The 19,496-nt window shown below is 35.5% G+C and overlaps 1 protein-coding gene across 3 annotated transcripts; it reads left to right on the top strand.

The window, feature by feature from the left end:
* The first annotated feature begins 923 nt into the window (after positions 1-923).
* On the top strand, positions 924-11,149 carry LOC130081906 (H-2 class II histocompatibility antigen, I-E beta chain-like). Of its 3 annotated transcripts, none has more exons than XM_056246622.1 (6): positions 942-1,037; positions 9,506-9,781; positions 10,120-10,401; positions 10,559-10,672; positions 10,773-10,800; positions 10,882-11,149. In XM_056246622.1, the coding sequence occupies exons 1-5, from the start codon at positions 980-982 to the stop codon at positions 10,793-10,795; spliced, it is 753 nt and encodes a 250-aa protein (XP_056102597.1). In that variant the 5' UTR covers positions 942-979; the 3' UTR covers positions 10,796-10,800; positions 10,882-11,149. The 3 variants fall into 3 exon arrangements, with proteins under 3 accessions (XP_056102596.1, XP_056102597.1, XP_056102595.1); XM_056246620.1 differs by lacking the exon at positions 942-1,037 and adding an exon at positions 9,125-9,234; XM_056246621.1 differs by lacking the exons at positions 9,506-9,781; positions 10,120-10,401; positions 10,559-10,672; positions 10,773-10,800; positions 10,882-11,149 and adding exons at positions 5,078-5,323; positions 5,926-6,210; positions 6,340-6,906 and having other exon boundaries at positions 924-1,037.
* Positions 11,150-19,496: the final 8,347 nt, after the last annotated feature.

Below are 19,496 nucleotides of genomic sequence, written 5' to 3'. Positions count from 1 at the left end.
CTGGCCCCATACATGCTTATGTGTACACTTCATGAGCCCGCTCTGCGGCCTCTTTGTACATTCACTCCACGTTAAAAATTCCCCCGGTATATCCCTGGGTTTTTTTTCATGAGTGGATTCGTAGCGCGCACGGCGTTGGCCAGGTGTTCCCGCAGCGTAAGCTAGCTTACGCAATACGAGAGAACCTCTCGTAAGAGAACGAATCGGTTACCTAACGTAACCTCGGTTCTCTCTAGAAGAGGGAACGAGTATTGCGTTCCCGGCCGTGCTTGCGCTACTAGCGTTTCGCTTCACGCTGAAATAAATCAACATATAAGCCTGGGAGAGCGCCTTATATACACCATGGCCACGCCCATTCTGGCGGGTCATGACGCAATGAGCGCGCGGGCGCCTCTCATTGAAAGCGGGTTCAGCCCCGCTCTCCAATAGGCTTAAGCAGTTCTCTCTGAGCGAACCAATGAGCTGCTAGCTAGCCCGCTCTAGGTCTGCCGCAGAGGAACTGCGTTGTGTATGGATACAAAATTATGAAATAATTTTTTGGCTTCAATATCTCAGCAAAGATGAATCTTTCCCGCAGCGTAAGCTAGCTTACGCAATACTCGTTCCCTCTTCTAGAGAGAACCGAGGTTACGTTAGGTAACCGATTCGTTTTCAAATGACCTTGCTGTAAACTCTTCAACATACATTCAAAACCAGTGGCTCATATTATAACAAAAACAACAACACTGCATTTGCATTTTACAATAAAAGTTACGGGAAAATAATAAACCCAGCATGTGTTTTATAGAGTAACATTGGATAAGGACGGCCTGACTGGACTGAAAATGGAAAAACTTTCATTCTACCTAGATACAGCAATGTCACAGTGTGAGTAAAACTTTGATTGGATGATGCAAAAGCCCTAAAAGAGGGAGTAACGCTTTCTTTCTTTCACCTCAAGTTAAATATCTGTCTGATGTTTGTTTGACTCTCTATCAAGATGGAGCTGTCCATAATCATTCTTGCCCTTACCGTTGTTCTCTCAACTGATGCTGGATGTAAGTTAAAGTTTTTTAATCATTTTGGTACTGTTTTCATAAGTGCGTAAATGGGAAAACTTCAAACTGATCACTTGTAATAATGCTAACTGTTCATTCAAAACCTGTTTGTGCATTTATTAGGGTTGTAAATGTTTTTATTCACACTACCGACATCAGATTATTGTCATATGTTCAGAATATTTGGTTTATAAATGTTTTACTCACTTTGGTACTATTTTTCCACAATTAAAGTAAAAAATTATTTCCAAAACTCTCTGTACAAAACTTTTAATGATATAAACTGAATAATCTTCCTTAAATTGTAAATAGTAATTTCAACAATGAATTAACAATTTAATTAATTAAATAGCAATGCAATAAAATGCAAGATGCATTTTGCATTACTCCCCGTCTAGGATTGGGAGCAAGTAACAAAATAAAAGTTATTAATGGAAAATTGACAATCAACGGAGAGGAACAGGATGTATCGATATTTTGCCCCAAAAATCAACACAACAACCGGATAAATGCAAAACAAATGCAAATTTAACTGAACAAAGAGGAAATAAAAGAGATCAATAACTTCAGGGGAAGAGCACAGCCAAAACAACAAACAAAAATTTAAATAGTAATGCAGGAAATATTTAAATAAGTAAAAGTGAAAGGAATTTGTACTCTGCATTTCACCCATCCAAGTGCACACACACAGCAGTGAATATTAAACACACACCCACACACCCGGAGCAGTGGGCAGCTGTTTTTCCTGGGGGTTTGGTGCCTTGCTCAAGAGCACCTCAGTTGTGGAGAAGGAGAGTGGAAGAGAGTGCTGTTCCTTCACTTGAACCCGCGACCTTTGGGTTACAAGTCTGAAAAAAAAAGAAACAACAAAACTTCCTCAACTCATTGTCTAAACACAAACAGGAGACTATATCAGAATGACAAAATTTGGCATATTTACATACAACGTATTTACAAGCGAACTAAAGAAATCGACAATCAACGATTGATTCACTTTCAAAGAAAACACACCATATACACCCCAAGTCTACGGGGCTGTATATGGTTTTATGGTAGTATGGAGTAGAGAGGAGGGTGTTTTTTGTGTCCATGCTAACTCTGCACACTTAATAATGTCACATCACTCAAATAAATTCACAAGAAGAAAGTTACTGAATTGTTGATATTGAATTTATTAATTGAATTGGTGGAGTACATTAGTGAGCACTGCCGTAAAGGTCCCAATTAACAAGCGAAATCAAAGAACTAACTTTTGTGACAATTTCGAACGAAATCTGGCTAAATAGTACGGCATCAAAGTACGAGAGCGATTCGAGAGCAGAAGGCTGATAACTACACAGATATTTCACTATTGGCCAGACTCACTGACAACAATGATGACATTGAAGGCAACAACAGTCTTTCTTTGCAAATGTAACAAGGTTTATTAGGCAATATTAAAATACAATAACATTACTGAAGTGATTGAAGATGAAAAGGAAACAAGCAACACAACAGACCTTAAGGTTCCCTTATCCTGCACACTGGCAATGGCTCTGTTAAGAGGTGCACACCCTCAATCACACAAAGAAACAAACTCTTAGAACAAATCCTAAAGCAAAGTGAGACTAAATTAAACCATCAGTTATCCCCCCACCGTACGAGATTAAACCACACATAAGATGATTGGAAACCTGTTGTCATTTGGAAAAGAAAGAAAGAAAAAGACCAAAGAAAACAATATCACAATCAATCCAATCACCCAACACTTCAGTACACCAAACCCAATTTAACATTGAAGTCGTCTCTTAGGAAAACCCACTAGGCCACTAACATTCTCAATAACAGTAATCGGCAATCATGCATCATCCATAAAAAAAGAAAAAGAAATACAATTTATGATTGCCATATAACAAATGTTAATTAAAACACTTACAACTGTAAAAAAAACAATTACATTATCAAACATAAAACACCCATATTCAAATATAAAAAGTAAAAAAATAAAATAAAAATCACAAATTCAGCTCTGTGTGTCAGGGTTAGGTTTGTTTAGTTTGTTTTTTTATGTGTTTCCCTGTTCTGTTCATGTCTGAGTTTAATATCTTCTAATCAGTTAATTAGTTCAGGTGTGTCTTGTTAATCAGTCTCCTCCCCTTGTTTACCACGTATATAAGCCCTCTTCTGTCTGTTCATGGTCAAGCTTTAGTTAACATTACGGGTATGTGGTATGTTTCTCCTTGTTGATTCTCCTTTTTATTGTTTGGATTGTTCTATTAAAAGTCTCCTGAAGATATGTCATTCGTTGTGCGCTTTAATACAGCCACATCTCGTGACACTGTGCTTCTCACTGCGTTAACGGAGCGGGGTGATTTTCAGTGACTGCAATTGGTTGCTTGGTTGAAATTGTGAAAAAAATACACCAACATTAGGGCTATGCTAAACATTGCATTTAATTAAACTGACCATAAAATAAAGTTATGCTAGCACCACAAATGACAAACACATTCGGACAGCTTTTTATTAGCCGTATAGAACTCTATCAACTGTTAAAGCAAAGCATCACAACTAGTGAAGCCTAAAAACATATTTAAACGTACACACACATTAAACTCTGGTAACATTAAAGGCACAATATTCAAGTTAATTATATATAAAATTAATATTAAACTAATTAAATACAAAACAAACTAAAAATAAATAAAAACCTCACCGATATGATACAGTAATTTATAAACACAGGCTCAATGGATAAACGGTACCTGTGGCAACATTTTTGCAAAATGCAAAATACGTAGCAATACATACATATCACTGCAGTTTCCAACAGAAATGAACAGTAAAGGCAGTAAAACAGCAAGCACTTTTTATCCTTTTCATACAAAATTATGATTACAAGGCCGTCACTGGTAGGTGGCTGAGATGAAAGCACAAGATGATGTAGCTAATGAAATAATCTTTAATCCACAAATTCAAAACAATAAACTGGAGGAAAACTCAACTATGAACACATTAACACAAAACAATGCAAGACCAGAGACTAACAGAAAGTGAAGGTTTAAGTAGAAGGGCAAACAAAGGAGCTGACGAGATAATTAACAAACACCTGAACTGAGGACTCAAATCAATCTGTAACCAGAAACAAACAGGTAATGAAAAAGAACTGAACTAATTAACAGACTAGAAGTTTAACAAAGAAACTCATACAGAACAAGAACGAGAAAGAGATAAAAAAAAAACTCAAAACGTGACAAAGGCAGATTATGGATTAATAAAGACTTGCTTTCACACAGCTCCTTGCACAATATTATATTATGACCAAAAAACACTTTTTACCATAGTGCATGATTTGTAAACAAATACATTTTGTAGTTTGCATCACTTAGCTAGCTCCATACATCCGGCTTTACTGACGTACAATACTAAGCTTGCTCAGTAGCTCAGCTGGTAGCTCAAGCACAATTAGCCTACTTACGATGCGGAGAGCTCAGGTACGAAATCTGTGAAATACGACAAAATAGCTCAAAGACAAGAGTTAAAAAAACAAACTAAATTGACATGTTTACGATTGCGTTTTTATGTCACATTTGCTTTTGTTAACACTGTCGGTTATAAGGGTTTAGTGTAGGTTGAAAATGTCGCAAAACTTATTTTTGCAAAAATGTTTCCACAGGTAATCAGCCTGGGCTGTAATTAACATATAGCAAAAAGAAATTAAACAATACTGAAAAACATTTACCGGTAATATACTTAACGAATGAATTAAATAATGAATCACTTGGCCTAGCCTGATATAGAGGAAGAGAATGTTACTGATCGACTGCGGTGAACTTCATTTGATGACTCCTTTCTTGTTACATGGCAAATAGTAGCAAAGGTAAAACTGCGGGATCTGTAGCCCTGAGCCCTCCACTGTATGTATATCTGCAGTAGGCCTACATAATGTGCCCTTCCAATTTATGAACAATAAATTTAAATATGCATTTTTTTTTCTCAGCTATTCAATGTAACACAATTGTCAACCCCGAGAATGAAGTTTTATGATGCTCAATCTTTTTCAGTTGTTCATGAAGATTTCGCAATTACAATATGCTCTGATACGGAAGCAGAAAAAATGTATGGATTTGATAACGAGGAGTTGTGGCATGCTGACTTTAATCAGAAGAAAGGAGTAGAAACATTACCTGATTTTGGAGATCCTATGTCATTTCCCGGATTTTTTGAACGAAGTGTTGGAGATATGGCAATATTGAGAAGTAGTTTAGCCATTTACATTAAAGCTTTCAAGAGTCCGCCGCCAGAAATGGGTAAGACATGAGAATGTGCTATGAACTTTTACATTTTTCAATGAATATCAACACTGCATAAACATATGAAATGAGTAAAACCTTACATGTATGTTCCCTTTGATAAAGCATTATTAGGTCTTTATTAATGACTAAAATATATTCACAAATGCATAAATCATTGTAAGGCTGATCTAATAACATAAATAGAAAAGTCAACTTTTACACAATATCTGTGAGCCATTTTAAATTTGTGTTATAAAAGCTTAATAAATATGTTTATTCATGGTTTTTTAATCAAAACCAACTAATTTATCCCATGATCCAGCAGAAATATAATCTTATATTGAGATTGATAGGTGTTGTGTTTATGTTCTTTACTGTAATGATAATCCTAAACTCACTTTTATAGTGATTAATAAACCCAAAGGGAACATTAATGTAAAGTGTTATCATGATGTCAATACTTAATCTGCCTGGAAAAAGAAATGAAATTAGCTGCTGGATATAACATGCATCTAGTGTCATCAAGTTTTCCCTTAAAAGTTTATATAATTGAAATAAAGTTACAACATTTATTTGAATGAACTAATGCATTAATGAATAGTTATCTGTTATTCTAGATGCACCCGAGACTTCCATCTATCCAGAGGATGATGTGCAGCTGGGTTTTCAGAACACCCTCATCTGTCATGTGACTGGCTTCTATCCTCCATCTGTCAGCATCTCATGGACTAAGAACAATGTTAATGTGACAGAGGGCATGAGTTTAAGCCAGTACCGTCCAATGAATGGTGGTACTTTTAACATATTTTCCACTCTTAAGTTTACACCAGGTGAAGGAGACATTTACAGCTGCACTGTGAACCACAGAGCCCTCCAGGGTCAACCTCAGACCAAAACATGGGGTGAGTGTGAGTTTCAGAGTGAATGCATGGACACTACATTTCTGTACTCTTCCAGTTCTTCATTCTGTTAAAATGATCTGTTCAGCTGTTATCATATTGATGCATCTTCAAATATCCTGCATTTTCTAGATGTTGATGTAGCTCTCCCAGGTGTTGGTCCAGCTGTGTTCTGTGGAGTGGGTCTGACTCTTGGGCTGCTGGGAGTCGCAACGGGAACCTTCTTCCTTGTTAAAGGAAACAACTGCAACTGAATCATGGAAGCAAACTATGCGAAGCTCTCTTAATTGAATTGCAGCGAAGCAATTTAAAAACAATGCTATTGTGCACTTGTGTGTCACTCATGGCACAAAACTATTGTTAATGTTAAAGATAGATAAATGCTAAAATTTGGAAGGTTTAAAAGACTTTAATTGTAATATTAAAAAAAAGTTAGTGGATGTTACATTTACAGATCACTTTGCAATTTGTATAATAAGTACTGTACTAAAAACACTTTCTCAATGTTTCCTTTAGATGTAGTTTCCTTCTGGGTGAATTTAAATCTTTCATGTAAAATTAAAACATATATAAATTAAACATACATTTGAAAATGAGGTAGAATTTATGATGTAATTTTTGTAATGAATTAAAATCAATTTACTATTAGTAAATAATGCCCTTTGTATTTTATGATATGCATCAAATAAATGAGAATTGAAGGCTGTTTGTACTATCTTCCTGTGTTCTGTTGATAAAAACAATGTAATAGATATCTTACATTCTTTTATATGTGTCTGTAAAATCAGGCTTATTTCATGTTATGCAAAACCTCATTAAACACTTTACATTAAGAAATATGATACGTCTGTGAAAATGGGTCTCTAATTTTTATAAAACGTGGTAGCACTTTATTTTACAGTCCTGTACATACTTTGTATGTACTTATTATAGTAATAATAATACCTTGGTAATAACTAGGTACTAACCCTGAACCTAACCTTAGCCCATTGTAAAGACCATCTAAATGCTTACTTTTTAAGGCATTAAATCACCTTTATTGGATAGTGTGATGTGCCTGAGTTTTCCACATTTTTATTAAAATAGTGGAAAACTATAACTAGCGGAAAAGTTCATGCATTATTACAATACTCTGGAGAGTTATTTATAATCTGTAACAGTATTATAAAGTGAAAATATTGGTAAGCCATGAGCAATTAATAAAGTTGTGTTAACACAAATCTGAATGAATAAATTAGGCATTTATATAGTGCTTTCTTATGTACTACACCCAAAGCACTTTTCAATCATATCAGGGAATCTCTCCTCAACCTTCCACGTGGATGATGTGACAACAGCCACAGTACAACGGTGCCAGTGCGCTCACCACACACCAGCTACAGGTGGAGAGGAGAGAGAGTGAGAGAGCCAGTTTAGTGGATGGGGATTATTAGGAGGCCATGATTGGCAAGGGCCATTGGAGGGAATGTGGCCGGGGCACCGGGGTTACACTCCGACTCTATGAGAAGTGCCATAGGATTTTTAATAACCACAGAGAGTCAGGACCTCGGTTTAACAAAACTGAAGGAATAAGTTTAACAAATATTATAAAAGTATAAAAAATGGTAACCCATTAGTAATTAATACACAAATCTGGAAGAATTATATTTTTGGAACAGTGTTTTAAGATCAAAACTCCAACACAGAATGACTGTATGAAACCACTAACCAAATGTAAAAGTAATGGCAAAGGTCTGCTCAATATCTTTTTGTGTATGCTTATTAATGAGTAGTTAATTCATAGTTACTTTTCCTGAACCTGTATTAATTAACATTTTGTAGTAGTTCTTCATGAGGCACAACAAAATTGATTAGCTAACTATTACTTACCACAATCAATACTATTAGTAAGCATATCTTCTTTATTAATTAATAGTACTGATCTCAGTGTTAAGGTAGCACTACTTATTTGGGTAACACTTTTTACAGTGTCCTTGTTACACATTTTAATGTAGTTACTGTAGTAATAAATTATGCATAATTACATGCAACTAACCCTAAACCCTAATATAACCCTATAGTAAGTACAGTTAATTAGTATTACTCAGTACTTAATTACACTGTAACACGTATTTCCCAGCATGGTCAAAGCTAATTTGTTCTTTATAAATGTGTAGGAGTACCAGAGATCATTTCATTTATGAGAACATAACTTTCTCCACGGCTCTATCACTGCAGAAAGTGTACGGCCAACTTGGATCATGTTGGTGAATGTAAAATAAATAATAAATCAATCACATTATAGCTTTGACGTCACTGAATCACTTTCAGAGTTTTACAGTCAATCACAGTTTGTGGATACCACTGAAATGATCAGGTAATGTTGCAAAATGAATAATAACTGTTTGCTAAATTGCCTGTGACTTCTCTTATAAAACAGTTATATTTGATGCAGACCGCAAGTAAAAGTCCAAACTGAATGGTTTCTTTTCACACAAAAGTTTATTCAGTTATACTGAAACATTTCCATTGACATCCATTAAAAAAGGGATCTTGTCTTCTTACCAGTTTATCACTGCATTACGCTTTGTTCTGCGAACAGGCTCTGACTAAACAGCTCATAAATAAAATAGAAAACATGATTGGTTTTGGAAAAGGCAGTTGTATTGTCAAGGTGTATAATCTTAGTGTGCTGTTCCTCATGTAAAATATATAGGCCTACATCATTTTTAAGGAATATATGAGTTTTTGCACACTACTTTTGTTTAATTTAGTCATTAAATAATGCCATTAAATGATATAACGATTGTTCCGATTGATCACTTAACAGTGTTTGTGTTTTAAAATGCAAGCAGGATACTACCTAGCAACACTTGACAGTTACACATGCAGTGACGGATTGGCCAGTCATCTCAGACATCCTTATGAACATGAACAAAGCACTGGCAGCATTCAGCTGGAGTTCAGTGTGAGTGAACATGTCACTGCTAAAGCTCTTCAGTTGTCATCTCATATTCACACTGTCTGTGTTCACTCTAGCAGAAAGTGGTAAGTAAAATAAGAGGTATTGCAATTCTAGAATTATATATCAACAATAATTATATTAATTTCAGAAGTAGTAAAAGTAAAATTATTTACATTATAGTATTGCAACATTTCCTTAAAAAGGGCGACTCTTTGGACTCTTATTTAAAGTAGATATTACTTGAAAAGTACTTTTTGAATAGGCTGATGTACTGTATCAAAGTTCTTCTGTTTCTATTTTGATTACATAATTATTTGACAAAACCAATTGTTCTGCTTCTGCATTCTTTTTCAGCTAATGAATATTACACAACACGTTGGTCAAGATGCATCTACAGCTCCCCTGATCTCAGTGACATGGTGTATATTGATAGCTTTTATTTTAATAAATATCTATTCACACAGTTCAACAGCACTCTAAAGAAGTATGTGGGGTTTAGTGAGTATGGAATGAGAAATGCAGAGTACTGGAACAATGACTCCAGCATTCTGCAGGGAGAGATAGGTGATGTTGATAGATTCTGCAAACATAATGCTCAAATCTTTGACTCGACTGTCCGTGATAAAGCAGGTAAGTGGCACAAGACTCTTCTCTGATCTTTACTATCACACGTATAACTCTTGCTTTTAACATTGCTGTTATTTTTACAGAAGCATATATGCTAATATTAAATATGAATTATTTTTTTTATTTAAATTTTAAAAATGATACTTTTAATGTGAAAGGTATGCATTTTAAGTAAAAATAATTAATATTTCTACGGCTTCTTTAGTAAGTAGTTCTTTTGTTAAATCTCCACCCCCCCCCATACACCCCCCCCCCCCACCCCCCCCCCACCCCCCCACACACATATAAGTATGAGACATGCATTGGAAACTGTGTTTAGGATGTTACTCTTCTTGATTCAGTGAAACCGAAGGTTAAGCTCAGTTCAGTGACGCGGGCTGGTGGCAGACATCCAGCTGTACTGATGTGCAGCGCATATGAATTTTATCCTCAACACATCAAAGTGTCCTGGCTGAGAGATGGAAAAGAGGTGACCTCAGAAGTGACCTCCACAATGGAGATGGCTGATGGAGACTGGTACTACCAGATTCACTCCCACCTGGAATACACTCCTAAATCTGGAGAGAAGATCTCCTGTGTGGTGGAGCACGCCAGCTTCAATAAACCCATGATTTATGACTGGGGTAAGAGATGATACTCTCATATTAGTATTACATTTGTGAATGGTATATTTGGACACGCCAATGTAGGATCAAATAGAAAATATTTAATAGTCCTCTTATTACGGAAACACACTTATATTTGTAAATATTGTATTAATGTGAAGTGATGTGTGTACAGACCCCTCTCTTCCCGAGTCTGAGAGGAATAAAATTGCTATTGGATCCTCTGGTCTGGTGCTGGGAATCGTATTAGCAGCTGCTGGACTCATTTACTACAAGAAGAAAGCATCAGGTGAGTTTAGATTTAAATCATTCAGATTGATATTAGTGTGTACATTATTCATGTACATGCATATTTATTTTGTAAGATGTATTTATTTTTGCTTTGACAGGGAGGATCCTTGTACCCAATTAATGATGGTAGGTTTCTCATTGTGTATTTGATAACTCAGACTCAGTTGTCAAACTCAATCACATGATTAATAATTATTCAAATTTCAGATCCTCATACTGACTGCAAGTGGACTAATAATGGAGCATTCACCCTTTATGTAACTATCATGCACAATACTCATTTTAACAATCCTTGATGTTTCATTTCTAAAAGTTTAAAACAACAATGACATAAATATAGCATCAAATCTGATACTTATTTTTCAGTGTGCTTTACATGAAGATCATTTTTGAGCATCTTACACTATGCAATGTTAGTGGTGATTGAAAATAATGTGTGAAATATAGAGATAATAAAGATTATTTTTTAAGTTTATCTCATGCTCACAATAATGTACATATCAAATATTTGATAATGTTGAAATGGAAACTCTTAAGGTGTAAGTCTTTATTGTTACAGAATAAATTATACCTGTACAATCAAATAAAGCATCTGATGAGCATATTTACTCTTTCTTTATCTAAAAAAAATTGATTAGAAGTAAATGTATAAATGTAAATGTAATTGATCTTTGAAGGAATGGCATATTCAGAGAACTCTCTTATGTCCTAAATGCTCCTAATGAGGCTCTTCATTTCTGCTTTCATTTCTCAAAATGTTGAGAAGAACATTGTCTTGATTTTCATGTACATTTCAGCCATAAAATAAATAAATAAATAAATGTTTCATCAAAAATTGTAGAGATATTAATGAGGAGAAATTAAAAGATGAATTAGTATTTGGCTGATAAGAGGTAATCACTGAAATGTGAAATCTCATGTTAGTGTGCATAATTCTTAACATTTTAAAACTGATGTAAACTTAATGTAAAATAAAATAATGCTGAGAAATGTTTCTGAGTGCATCTTTAAGGTCATTTAACTGCCCAAGTTCCAGTAGAGGTCTATTTAGGATTTTATGGGTTAATAATACTATTCTTTTACATAATTAGTTTGTTATTAAGAAGCAGGTTTAACATTAGTCCTGAGTTCTGATATTGCAAAAAAACAAAAAACAAACATAAAACAAAAAAATGCCTGAATAGACGTAAACATCTGATAATAAAAAAGAAAAAAACAAAACAGTAAAGAGTTATGTAATAATTTCTCATTATAAACACATTTTTTTAAATAGTTTTTTTAAAATGATAAATAATTTTAGGCGGCAAATGCTATCATTTCTGCCATCTTAACTTCCTTATTTCTTCCATAGAACTAAGATTAAAGTCACTCATTATCTTTTTTCTCAACATGCAGTGGTTTAAAAGGGTTAGAAGAGTAATCTTTTTTCCATAAACAAATGTCATTAAGGTCCTGACAGTGTGAAAAAGTTATTCACGAAATCATTTTAAGTTAAACATGATGGAAATAATTCTTCAAAATGAAAAGCCCATTTACAGTTTTTGTCAGCTAATACATTTCTCCAAATCTCACAGACAATGAAAAAGGCTCCTAACTTTGAGGAACAATTTAATTTCACAACATGATGAAACTGTATTCTTTTTAAATATTTATTTTAAAAATGTATAAATAACATGACATCATGTTAGAATCACCCTCTTGTCTCTAGTCTGAATCAGCTAAGATAATTTCTTCTACTACATAATACACAGGAAATGTTGAAACATGTAAGTTGTATAAAGACAAAAACAAAATGTAAGTTCTTCAAAACAAAAAGATAGTTTTCCAAATTGGTTTATAATTGATAAAGTTAGTCCTTACATATTGAACTAGTGAAGATTTATCTATGAAGTTAATACTAAATTTATATTTCTTTACTGTGTTGTGTGTTGCTGTAACAATTTTTAGAACATATGAAGGCATACCAAACCAAAATGAGAGTTTCTTCCACATGATTAAGGAAATGTGGTTGGCATGTTCACTGTCATTTGAGGAAATAGGAAATATCACAGATCTAAATACATTATGCAGGTTTGCATGTGTATATGATACCATTGAGATTTGGGTACTTTATCTCCCACCCAGGGTTTGGGCACACCACAAAACATTGTTTAGATATACTCCTGACTAGTCTACCTTATTAACACCAGTAACCTATGAGCAAGCATTATTAGGGTTGATGTGCCAAATTGTTTTGTAAAGTATCTCCATGTGCATTCTCATATTTAATGTTACATGTGTACATTATTTAAACATCTAGCCAGTAAATATCAATGGTATAATACATTTTATGTAACATCAATTAGCTACTCTAAATATTTGTTTTAATTTTAAATCAATTATGTTTATTTTACCTCCCTTTTCTAAATTAACAACTTCGATTTACCTAGAAACTGATGACAAATTTTTCTTACTCAGTGGCTGGTTGAAGGGATTTTTCATGAATATTTTTCAACTCTGTTGGCCTAAAAACTAAACAGTTTGAACTAAACAGATTTTTTCCTGTTGCATTTAATGCTGCATTATGTTGTGATATAGGATCACAAAACAATCCATGCACAAAAATGTGAAAAAACAATTTGGACAATTTGCTTTCAGCAGGCAGCTTTTGAAACGAAAAAGCATGTTGAATTGCACTTATTGATATAAAAATAAATATGAGGTCATGCGGTAGTCAAAATAAATAGCAATAATTACACATGATTTTAATATTAACAATCTAAAAGGTGTGCATCATGCCTTTACATTACTTTACAGTTGGTTTCATGACTGTAAGACATTTTCTTCAAATGTTATTGAAGATAAAAACCTTTATATCAATGTCATAGGCTATGTATGTAACTTTAGAGACGGTCCCTAAACTTACAAATATCAAACGTTCAATGTCAAGCCAACCTTATGTCAGCATTTCACTGGGAATCGCTTATTTGTGCACGTTCATATTCTGAGTCCGTTGGTCCATCTGCTTGCCTGTTCTTATATACCGGTAGCCAGGGCAGGACTTAGGGGGCTGGGGGCCCCTGGGCTTGAGTTTATGTTTGGGCCCTATACGCTACAAACATCATTATGGAGTAGCACAAATTACACAAAAATTTAAATATGCTTTGAGGTTCCTAGAACAATTAATATGCAATATGCCTATAGTCAAAGTTTAGTGGTAGGCTAATTTTAAATAGTCATTATAATACAATATAATGCAGGATGTGCTCTCTAGGTTGAGATAAGATCAAAACTCTAATAATAAAGCCAAGAGAAACCAGTATTTTTTTAATTCATTGTCATAGCTATCTGTCAGATTCTTAAATTTAGTCAACAAATTCAATCAGAATGCAAAGACACGGTGTATGGCTTATTGTGACCAAATAAAAGGAAGTTGGTATCAATAAAATCCATTTTTGGATTGACACAGGCTGTTCAGACATGGCATGTATGGATTTACACAGCAAATTATAATTGCATAAATTATGTTAAGAGATTAATGTTTTAAATGCAAAAAATTAAATGTAAAAAATATGAAATGATTGAGAAAATTAACTATGAAACCATTTTAACTATCAAACTAACACCGCCAGTAGGTGGCGGCAAGTCTCCATCTTAATGAGGGAGTTGGATCCTTTTTTGAATAATAAAGGATCCAATTGATTCAACCGATTCGTTCAAAAATCCTAATTCGTTTAACCTAGCAAAGGACTGTATGTGTATGAATGGGTAGCCTAATTGAATCATTTACTTGTCTGATTCTGTCAAAAATTAAGATTTTTTTGAGGAACAAAACACGTGTTACTCGGAGGCGTTTGTTCTGTTTTCTTTGATTGAACTGATGTCACATTTGCGATTGTGCAGATGTTCGGAAAATCAGCGCTCTTGCTGGTGTGATAACTCTCATATCATAGGCTCGTGTTTTAAATATATTAAACGGGAACTCGTTAGGCCTAAATGTTTTTTTTGTGTTTTTTTTTTTTATCATTTTGATGACATATTCCTATATTGTGATGGCAGTGGAGAGCGCTCACAAATTCTCCAGAGCACATCATTTTGTGGAAAAAAATAAATAGAAATGATCATTCTCTTTAAAGCAACGAGACGTGACCATATGAGAATTTATCAAGATTTTTCTAAATGTGCGCTCTTTTGGACTAAAAGCCCAATTGAAGCTGTTTAAAGTAGCCGATCGCAATGGAGCAGATGCAGATTAACACGCGTGTTATTCTTTGTGATAAATATCAGGTTGCGCCGTTTGATTATAGCCTCGAAGCTCTCAGTCGGAGGATATTAAGGCCTGGGTATTTTATTCCGTGCTTCCCTCCGTCTTTCAAACTATAGCCTTTCTACTCCGTGAGTGCGGAAAGACGCGTTCGGCGCGTGCGCGCGCACTATAGTCACACATTTATTTATTTATATAGCGCTTTTCACAATACAGATTGCATCATACTATAGTGTATTGGATTTTGTTTTCAAGCACTCAAGTCACTACTTTGGGCTGATTATAGCCCTCGCTTGCACATGGCCAGACAGTGGAAATACGGCTAATAATTTCGGGATATCTGGCATATACAAGTTTAACTGAACAAAACAAATGAACGAAAACGGGTAAGGGAGGGGGCCCCCTATTGGGCGGGGCCCATGGGCTGCAGCCCAGTCAAGCCCAATCATAGACAGTAAAAGAAATGGACAGAGCCATCTCATTGGAACTCAGTTGAGACAGTTGAAGCCCACTTTTAGCGATTTTTGAGAACTTCCGTTCCTGACGCGCAGACTCAGACCGACTCAAACTAAGCTTGATGACGTGAGCAACCTGTCTGACAGACGTGAATCTTCTAGTAGCTGTGCGTGAAAACTGCCAACGTTAATCTTGCAGAGACGGGGAACTTGAGCAAAGAGTTCTTTGGCGTGAGTGAGCAGGAGTAAGTATTCCGTTGCTTTTATGGACTCATTATCTATGGGCTTCTCCCTTGACGGGACGTCCCCCCGATTGCCTGCGAGCTTCTCCTCCTGTCTGTACGGTACTTTCTGTACAGCGCGACAGAGAGTCGAGTGGTTATGACGCAATCGTTAGCCTATTTTTACTAAATCTGTTTCTACGGGGCCATAGTGTAACATAGAAGGTAATGGAGCCCTTTATACATTGTCGTGTTTCTTTAGAAATAAATAATGGACAAATGGAGTCTTTAAACGCCTCAGATGTAAAGTTATTCGCTGTCAAAGTGACGCAAAAATGAATGGGAGTCAATGGAAATGCTAACGCAAGTGAAGTTCTGCTACAACATGGCGGCACCCGGCCGGCTTCAACTTCCGGTCGATGGATTACCCCCTTGAGCCCAATAGGCTTTATGCCGAGCGTCACGTGACCAAGCCGGAAAACAGGTCACATCGCTTCCGATTCAGGTCTTTTGTATGTGCTTCATGAAATTTTTTGCGGTTTTACTCAAGATAACTTAAAAGGAGCACGCAAAAATGAGCACAACCAATGTCCCTCGCATGTGCAGATTGATATTTAAAAGTTTTTTAATTTTTCTTCTTCACACTCACGTTTAGATATTTAAACAGCATAAAACACCAATAACAAAGTGAACTTAGTAGGTTAGCTGATTACCTTAAAAATCCATAGATATCGTAGTTAGTTCTTACGGCCGTTAACACTTTCTCTGACAAGCGGATGCAATGAGACCTGTTTTCCGGTTTGGTCACGTGACGCTCGGCATAAAGCCTATGGTAAGTCCGGTGTGGTGAATAATCGGGTTACTCGGTGTGAATAGTCCGGGCGTAGGACCCCATTAGTATGCCAGTAGTATGCCTGATCTGAATCTGTTCTCGCGATAACTTGTAGCTAACGTGAGCTGTTTTAGTGTTATTAGGTGTGTTCGACATCGGCTGTGGCTGGATGTAAGCGATCGGCGAGAGTAGCCGCGTGCAGGCGGGGAGGAGCTGCAAACGGAGACGTGAAGTCGGACACTTTCTGGTTCGTAGTGACCGCTCACGTGGTGTTTGTATACTTTACCACAGCTGAAGTGAAATAAATTCAATATTTGCCAAATGCACAGATGTTTCAGACACATTTTCATTCAATACTTTATGTACTGCTTCATACTGCATCTGTTTGAACAAGAATACAGTTCAAAATAGCCACTATCAATGAAGTGCAGTCGATGTTTTTTAATCACTTTTATTTTGATAAACATAACACAATATAGCCTAACATCACGACTACATGAAAAGAGTGTTTACTGTTATAAAAAACTGATTTGTGAGCTTTAGTGGAACTAAAGGTGTGAGAATAAACACGAAACGCACGTGATCGTTGTCATGCGGTGAATCCGGCCAATCGTGGAACAGCTGTGTCGTCATCAGAGCTCGTGCAGCCCAGAGCAGCCGCTCTTCAGAAGCTGCGCTGGCTGAGTTCTCCGGCTACTCTCGAATCGCTCTCGCGGTACTTTGATGGCATACGTCACAGTCACGTGGCGTCGGCGCTGTATCAAGTCGGACAACATTTCTAACCGGCATGCACTGCTTCAAGTCTGCCGCCGATCGGTCTGCGCAGAGCTGCATGAAGTCGAACAAGCCTAATATGTGGTAGCTTTATGTAGAATGCTAACTCCCGTTGCTATATGCAAGGTAAGATTAAATTAAATTGCATATTGTACATGTAAATTGTGTATATTCTATATCTAATATTTAAAATCTCAAGTTGCGTCAATAGCAGAGGAGAAAGACCGCGAAATTTAAAAATACTACTGTTATTGTGTATGAAATGTAGTTTTAAGAGTTTTTCAGTCGACAATGTAGTTGCTTCAATCTCAAATATGTTGTTTGTTTATACAGATAGCGCCTATTTAAAATTATGATCTGACGTTTTCGGAGATGTCGTTTTCGGACGCTCAGCGCTCAAGTACCCCGCCTGGACCAGCCCACCTCGGCTAGTCCAACCATTCCTTCTTTCCTAGGAGACTCTTGTAGATAAAAACATATTGCAGCATCAAGCAATATCTAATGAATCATATCACAGTTAAATTTTCCAAATTTTGATTTTAGATTGGGAGAAAAATCTGATTAATCATCTGTCCACTGTAGTGGACCTCATGCATCAATGGCTATATTTCAGCTACAGTTCATACTTATACTGTGAATATTCTTATTGAAAATACTTAATCTGCAGTGACATTTATGTAAATAAATGTATTTGTATTATTAGAATGTAACGTGCTTACATAATGTATGTGACTTGTATTGCATTGTATTACTTTACTTTTAAATGAGTAATAAATGAGAAGAGTTGTAAATGAGAGATAACTTCTTAATGAGTTTGTCTTATATAAAAGCCCTTAAAGTGATGAAAAAAGAATGCAATAAATATTGTTTGCATTAAAGAAGCATACGATTTACAAAACAAAAACCCATCCAAGCCCCTTTAACCTTTCAATCTTTTTTGTTTAATACTGATTATTATTTTTCTTGTTTTATTTGTATTTCTTTTATGCACCTGTTCTTTATATTCTAATGCAAAGATGTAATGATATTGCCATGCCGTTTTTTACATCACAAAAAAAACGTATTAGAGATAACGTTTTTTCACCAATACAATATTTTTGCACACATCGAAAAGGCAATATATATGTTACACAGGTTTTTAAAAAACTATTTACGCGACTCGTCAATACAATATTGTCATTTTTAAAGACACTTGAAAATCACCAATGAGAATGTCTCATCACTTTTTTTTTTTAATGTGGGACTATATATACGATTGCCATGTTTCACAGGTCCCTTTCGTCAGAAATTCTACAAAGTATCTCTGCGAAAATTTCATCTTTGGACATCTGTGCATCTCTCTGGACAGTTTCATCTCTGTGACCAAACATCTCTGGACAATTTCATCTCTGCGACCAATTTACCTTACTTAATTCAAAAATACAATTTAATTATCAATTTAACTTTACATTAATTATTGTTTTTTTTTTCTCATCATCCAACATTTCAGTAAGTATATCCATCACCCGGTGTATTTTAATAATGTTTAATTGTAGGTATATTTTAATATAAACGAAATTATCGGCCTGTAATAATTTTTTTTACCGTTATAGATATATCTATAACGGTAAAAATAGGCCTACTTAAGACAAAGTTCATAATTATTGCATGAGCATGCTTTTCTTTAGGAAAAAAATATTTGCAATGTTATAGGCCTAATACAATTTGGACGAAAGTCTTTGTTGCCGAATGAAGAATTAAAAATGAAAGGTCTCAGCTCGTGTAAGTTAGGCACTTGCAAAAATTACACCTAAGCGAGTGTGAGCACCTGGGCACAGTTGCATTGAATATATTAATAACTCGTGCTATCAAAGTTAACGCATGCGATTATTTTAGTCCAGTTTAACGCGATGAAAATAACGCAGCATTGGTTTTATTTCTGTCATCCTTTAGCTAGCGTAACATTTAACATGCACTTAAAGCACATGGTTTGCAAACATTCGAGCGCGAAAAGATACATATGTCCTGACAGTTACGCGCACCTTCTGGTGCGCACTGCGCAGCAGTAATTGGCAGTCGGCAACTGCAGTTCTTAAAGGAACAGCACCCAATATAGCTGTCTACGTCAATCAAATAACAATGGGAACAGAGAACATTACTCACTGCTCCTAACTAAAGAACTTTTGTAGCTTTAAAAAGGATTCATTTATATATAATTTAGAAGACAGCTGTCTATACCCTCACCAGTCAGCACTTACATTCCAGTGCACACTACACACGACACTACACACTACAGTGTTCAACACCTGTTGTAGATG

This window comes from Rhinichthys klamathensis, unplaced genomic scaffold (genome assembly GCF_029890125.1).
Source record: "Rhinichthys klamathensis goyatoka isolate OS25496 unplaced genomic scaffold, OSU_Roscu_1.1 h1tg000040l_1, whole genome shotgun sequence".
Classification (NCBI taxonomy): Eukaryota; Metazoa; Chordata; class Actinopteri; order Cypriniformes; family Leuciscidae; genus Rhinichthys; species Rhinichthys klamathensis.
Note: the sequence above shows the minus strand (reverse complement) of the source record. Positions and strands in the feature narration are given on the sequence as shown.